General features: G+C 30.0%; 1 protein-coding gene across 1 annotated transcript; it reads right to left on the reverse strand.

Moving 5' to 3' along the window:
* On the reverse strand, nucleotides 1–1553 carry LOC126657312 (uncharacterized). Its single transcript, XM_050351981.1, has 2 exons — nucleotides 469–1553; nucleotides 1–391 (listed from the first exon to the last, which is right to left on the reverse strand). The coding sequence occupies exons 1-2, from the start codon at nucleotides 1551–1553 to the stop codon at nucleotides 1–3; spliced, it is 1476 nt and encodes a 491-aa protein (XP_050207938.1).
* Between the last annotated feature and the right edge of the window lie 5579 nt (nucleotides 1554–7132).

Here is a 7132-nt window from a genome sequence, read left to right on the forward strand (position 1 = left end):
TCAACCACTCATCTGCCATGCTGTTCCGTAAATCGACTTGATGTGCTTCATTGCAGAAAAAGCTCTCTCAACAGATGTGGTAGCTACCGGTAAGATCAAAGCCAACTCAATCAAACGATAAACCAATGGAAACACTAAATGTCTACCCGTTTGAACCATCTTAATTGCCAGGACAGAAAGATATTCACAACTAGTAAAATCAGAACTTGTTCTTACTTCGCAAATGTATGTATCTAGATCCTCTCTCAAAAATTGCAAGTCAATAGCAGAGAAATCATCAGAATAAAGTTCAGCAAGGCGAATCAAACTGTGTTGATCAAATCTAGAAAAAAAATCTCTTGGATCAAGACATGAGATGTACCTTAATAATGCAGTACTAGATTCGGAAAACCTATTATTCATCTCAACAGCAAGCAAATCAATCACAAGAAGAAAAACCTCATTATGATGATGATGATAACAAGTTACCAAGTTCCTTGCACGACCCGTCCTGGAATAAGAAACTGATCTTCCATATCTGGCACTACAATGCCATGCTTGTTACAAAACATGGTGACTTCATGTATCAAAGCATCCCATCCACTGTCTCTCAAGTTTTGTAGCTTTACTTTCAAAACTTCTATCAAGTTCATCGCATTAACAATATTCTGATCTTTCTGTTGCAAGGCAAGCGACAATGCATTCGTTATACCCAATAATTTAAGCATTAGATACAGAATAAATACAAAGCGAAAGTCTTCCATCAGTTTAATCAAGGCACTTGCTTTGCCCCTCGACTCTGGTTCAATTCCATCTTCATAAACCTTTTCAAGCACATATAAGGCTGAACTCCACATAGACAACAAACGGGCTAAAGTGACATGATGTGTACCCCAACGAGTATCACTAGGTCTTGCAAGATTAGTCTGTTGATTAAGCCCTTTTCCTGTAGTAAGCTCACCAGTCTCTAATTTCTCAAAAATGTCAGCATCCCTATGTTTGTTTAATTCATCTTTTCTTTTGCAAGAAGCACCAGCAATAGTAACAATCATACTGATGTTAGTAAAAAATTCTGCAACAACCGGAATATGTTTTGAAATAGCAACAATCACCAACTGCAGTTGATGGGCGAAACAATGGACATAGAAAGCAAAAGGATTTTCTCGTTGAATAAGTGCCTTCAGCCCATTAAACTCTCCCCTCATGTTGGATGCTCCATCATATGCTTGACCTCGCAATCTAGAAATAGATAAATTATGCCGAGCAAACAACATATCCACAGCCGCTTTTAAAGAGCGCGATGAAGTGTCACTAACATGCTCAATGGCGAGAAACCTCTCGATTATTTCACCTTTCTTATTCACAAACCTTATCATCACTGCCATTTGTTCTTTTACAGAACAATCCCGAGCCTCGTCCACTAGTAAAGAGAATTTCCTATCTCCAAGTTCAGTAAGAATGGCTAATGTTACTTGTGAGGCACAAGAACTAACTAATTCTTTTTGAATCTTGGATGTCAGTTGGTTATTCCCAGGAGCATTACCACCGATGACATTTCTGACTTTTTCATCCATCTTGGCATATCATGCCACAACCTCAAGAAAATTCCCCCTTTGTAAAGATTCAAGAGTCTCATCATGACCACGGAATGCTAAACCTTGCCAAAGAAGAATACGAACAACTTCTAACACTGCTGTCAAACGAGTACGATAAGCATTTTCCATTTCACGACTTTGAGTGGTCAAAACATGTGAAATGCTTTGGCGTTGATTCTGAAAATCCTCACAATGACGTCTTGCGTCATTGTGAACACTGCTTACTGCACCAACATGGTCATTAAAATTTTCCGTTGCCTTTTTCCAATTGCTAAATCCTTTTCTTGTAAAAGTTTCACTCTTTGAACCTGGACTTGCAAACAGATAACAATACAAACAGAATGCAGCATCTTTCTCTACACTATATTCCAACCAAATAAACTTTTTAAACCATGTCTCTGTAAAACTTCTCATTTCTGTTGCTTGTTTTTTTTTTTGGAAAATTATGACCATATGGTTGACACGGACCCTTTAACAAGTATTGTCTTCTAACTTGGTCTCTAATTCCCACATCATAATCATCAATACACGGTCAAAGCCCAGGATCAACAATAAGTTTATTGGGATTAAATTCTACACGACTTCTCTTTTATGGCATATTAGTCGCCTCAAAAGATGAAGGGGTACTCGAATCAACATTTCTAGACTTGAAAAAATTCAATATATTTGTATTTCTTGATTTACCTTACAAAATTAACAAAAAAAATCTATCAATTTAATTATCTAATTCATCAAGCTAATTATGCAATCAATTTAAAAACTAAACGACATCCAAATCAATTCATTTATATAACAATTAACATACAAAAAATTAATTCATCTATGATTTATCATCAACACACCAATTTGATAAATATACAATTAATGTTAAAAATAAACAATAATTACAAAAACTTACTTGTTGAAGTTTTGTCAAACCCATTATTTGACATTGCAAAATCAATATATATGACCTAAAAAGATATAATTTAAGATTATTGTTAGATAATATAACAAAATTAATTAATTATGTAAAAATAGAAAAATATAAAAAAAAACTAGGTTAAAATATAAACAAATCACAATACCTTTTGATTCTTGAGTAAAAATAAGGATGGGTTTAAGAATTAAGTGGTATAGAGTGATTAATTGAATGAAAGAGATCCAATTTTATGATTAGGGTTTAGAAAAGAAAAGAGAATGAAGAGAGAAAAGAAGGGTTCATTCAACCTTTTTTTCATATTTTGTTTCGTTTGAAACAGAAACAGCGAGGTCTGTTTCTGTTTCAAACGGCTTGTCCAAACGACAAGTCGTTTGGTTATGAGCCAAACGACTTGTCGTTTGGATAAAAAAAAATTAATTAAAAAAGGGCCGAACGACATGTCGTTCGGCCCTTAGAAACCCTAAAAAAAAATAAACCAGTTGCAGCGCTGCCGCTGCAACTGGTTTGAATGGAAGAACCTAGCAGATCGAAGATCTGCTGGGGGTCAAGACGAAGGGGACCGGTGATAGAATAGCACCGGTCCCTTGAATTTCTCCGGCGAGGGAGGGTCGGCCGACCCTCCTCGACCCTTCCTCGTTCCGCCCCTGCCCATACCCATTCCCATTCTCTCTTTTTATGGCCAACCAAACGGCCTCTAATTTCCAACCTAATATGAAATGCTAAATGATCCAAAGAAAATTCAAACATCTAATAAAAGTTTATATTTTAACCAAAGCTTTAAAAAGGGTCGAAATCATATTCTTTGGTTTCACTTTTATCTCTCTCTTGAAATTGAATAAAAATAAGACATTTTACTCAATGATATGGATCCGTTAAGTAAATGTAATATAATATAGTGCGCTTAAAGTTATAATCAAAACTCTTTTACTCGCATTGTTATAAACAAACATATTTTATTCAATTTTAGGGGGCTGAATAAAATTATGTAAGGCTATTTTGGCTACAAATGAGATTTTTTAAAAAACTATTAAACCTTGATTAAAAGGAATTGAAGTGGTATTGAGCCAATTAATATGGAGCTTTAATCTAATTGAAAGTATAATCTCAATTTAGTTATAAAATAAGTTGATGAAAAGACCCCTAACCTAAATTTCGAACATTACCCGCTATATTATTTGATAAAGTGTATGACAAAATGGATAAATCCAATTGAATAGACAGCAATGCATTAAGATGATGCCTTCCCAAGATAATGCCATTATATTAGCTGCAATTTCTTTCACATTTTTTTTGTTCTCTCTTGACTAGGTTGGACATCATTTAGACCAAAGATTGCAGTTGGTATTATATGAAATGCGTTACCTAGAAGGTTGACTCTAACAGACTTACAATTACATTATTTCTGCTACTCAATTTTAACTCACCACCAGCTAGCCTGCTCTAATATCTTCCGATTTCATGACCATTCAAATGCACTTTATTATTGTTCGCCAAGTTTTCACCGACACTCAGAAATTTTAAATTTATAAATGGATAATTCTAGATACTGATACTTTAACCAGGGTGATTCTGGAGGTAAACAGAGTTTGAATGACGTGTCCTAAATTCGAATGACGTAACCCGAATCCAATTGATATTATCCAAATTGTGAATGACATTACCGCCGTGCGATTTAACTAACAATATTAATCAGGGAATCCAGAGATTCAAGCAAGATTAATGTCAATTTACTCTTAAACTAAGATTCAATCCGGACATTGAGGATAAAAAGTCTGAACTTTAATTTTGATTAATGATGCGTTGATAAAAAAATAAATACAATAAACCTAATTATTTATAGGAAACAATAACTCTAAAAAAATTCTAATCCTAACGAGATTCAATCGCTTATTTAAAAATAAATAAATAAAAACAAACAAAAAATAAATATATCTTTTAGTGGGTTGAAATATCCAGATGAGCCCCTTCAGCTTCTCTTTACCAAGTCTTGGGCTTTGACGTATTTCAGGTCTACTATCTTCTGGGCCGGTGCAAATAATTATGTTGATTTGAGCGTTTAAAAATTAAGGGTGTGTTTGAAATGAATGTTTTTAAAAGGACTTAATTATATCTTCATCTATATATTATGGGTTCATTTAGACTTTTTTCAAAATTGAATGTGATTGGGCAGGCATGCTATTTTTAGGTTCGGTTTTATTTGTATTCCTTAGTTATGTTACATTGACTTGGAGCATTTTATAGTTAGTAGAATTTAATATTTTGACCAACCAAAACTTAGTATTTACATACTATTTTGCTTGCTATTGTTGCAAATATTTATGAAATTGGATCTGGCTGCAGACTGCAGTATGAGATTTTATCATTTCAATGAGAACAAACCCAAACCATGACCTGTTAGATAAGTGCAATAAATTCATTTAAGAATATCATTTCTTCTATATTAACAAAAAGAGTGATAGTCAAACATATATAAGAACTCAAGTTTTTTCAATCAAAATTCAATAATAGTATAAAATTATCAATGGCAGTTATTTTGATAGAACAAATACTGAAAAAACATCATATTTTTCATGCTGATTGACGCAAAACAAGATCGACTTTTACTATACTTAAAAGAATACATAAGTGCTTTATTTTATAGAATATAATAAAAATTATTAATAATCCAATGATAATTTTTTATAATAATTAGAAAAAGAGAATATTTGTGAAAGAATTTGAATTTACAATTTTAACATAATACAACTCAATGCTTATATCCTTGGATCTACAAGTTCATTTATAACTCAATGATAAATAATTTTTTAATTTTTATGAAAGTGTATTTGTTTCAATAAGATTGATTGAGGGAGTAGTAATTAACATAATTTAATATTTAGTTTCTCCGTTTTAATAGAATTGTCCATTTTGCTTTTATCACGCAGTTTAAAAAAGTAATTATTGTTTATAGGTGTTGTATAATTTTTGTTACTTTTTTGTCATATTTTTATTTAATATAGAGTGCACTTGTAATTTACTTTTAATTTATTTATTAGTGGATTTTAAATTGGAAAAATATAAAAAAATGAATATAAAAATTAATTAATTTTTAAAAATGCACAAAAATTTTAATTTTTTTTTTTAAAATGGATATTTTTATTGAGACGGAGAAAGTATAAAGTATCATCATCATTTCATGAAAGGTTGTGCATGTACCCTCAAATCCAATAAAATATACAAATTTCCAGACATTTGTCCACTATATGGAGCGCTCCACTTCTCATGGTTCACCAACTTAGACACCATGTAAAGATTTATAAATTTATTAAGTAATTCAAATAAAAATAATTATTTAATAAGATAATATGCTATAGAAAAATAACTTCTTCATAATTTTTTTTTAAAAATATATTCTGATTATAATTAAAAAATTAGTTAATTAAAATTAATTTATTATTTTAATTTATTTAAATAAATCATTTTAAATTAATAATTTATAGAAACCGTCACTATATTAATTAAGACATTTATTTATAGTTCATCAAGACTTTTAACTTTTATTTACAACTATCAACATAACATAAAAATTATCAAACTATTATTCAATTAATTTATAATTTTAAAAAAATTAAATATACATTTAATGTTAATATGAAAAATTTCAAAAATTATTTAATAATTATATGTTTAGCTAATATTACTATTATTTTTAATTTTTATAATAGAAGTTGTACATTAAAAATGTATGTTAGTATTTTTAACAAAAAAACTTATAAATTACAAGCATAAATTTTTGTCAATCACAATAAAGAGCAATTTTAATAAATTATAATCATATGTAATCTAACCACTCTTATATATTAGAGAAATTTTATCATACACTCATGGACCGTGCTTATAGCTGGAAAACATCAGTCTTTGTATTTGAAAAAGAATAATAATATTCAACTTGAGCACTAAAAAAGTACTAAATATTCAATGGTTCCTTAACAGGCTGTATAATATGGCTTTACCCACAAACTAGAGCACTATAAATTGGATGTCAATTTATGGACCACCCCATCCTTCTTTTTATTTCTTTTTACCCTTTTGTATAATATATTTTTTCTTTTGGACTTTATTTTGATATGCCAAATTGAGTTTATTATAGCTTAATTTATAGTTGAACCATGTTCATAGAAAGAAAAATTAGATTTTGTTGCAAATCATAGTGGTAAAGCAGATATTAATGTTATGTAGATTTAGCTGAAAATAAAGCGAAGCATGTGCTATGCAATTGCTAAATTTAGTATTTTAGTTTCAAGTCATCCGAGTATTTGTGAGTATAATTCAAGAATCAAAATATAACCGAATAAATTTAATCAAATTGAACTAGTAGTTTTATATAAAAATAATTAATTGAAATCAATCCAAGTAGATGATAAATAGCTATTAATATATTAAAAGTTATTTAAAATAGATACAATGTCTTACTTAATCTAATAATATAGTACTAATTTCAATCAAAATGTTATGTTTCCAACTTTTTTTTAGTACATGATCCAATTTTGAGTGTATATTTGTTAATATATTGATCAATGATTACTTCTAATCAGACCAACCCGATCGAAGTTTAATTTTTTTTTATTATAATAAAAGGCATCACAAAAGACCTTAA

Source organism: Mercurialis annua, linkage group LG7 (genome assembly GCF_937616625.2).
Source record: "Mercurialis annua linkage group LG7, ddMerAnnu1.2, whole genome shotgun sequence".
In the NCBI taxonomy this organism is placed as follows: Eukaryota; Viridiplantae; Streptophyta; class Magnoliopsida; order Malpighiales; family Euphorbiaceae; genus Mercurialis; species Mercurialis annua.

What these genes read in the sequence shown, in the direction of transcription:
- LOC126657312 (XM_050351981.1), bottom strand. Translation starts at nt 1,553, where the DNA reads ATGGATGAAAAAGTCAGAAATGTCATCGGTGGTAATGCTCCTGGGAAT. An exon ending in CGGGTCGTGCAAGGAACTTG is followed by an intron (nt 392 to 468) that starts GTAACTTGTTAT and finishes GATGAATAATAG; the next exon opens with GTTTTCCGAATCTAGTACTG.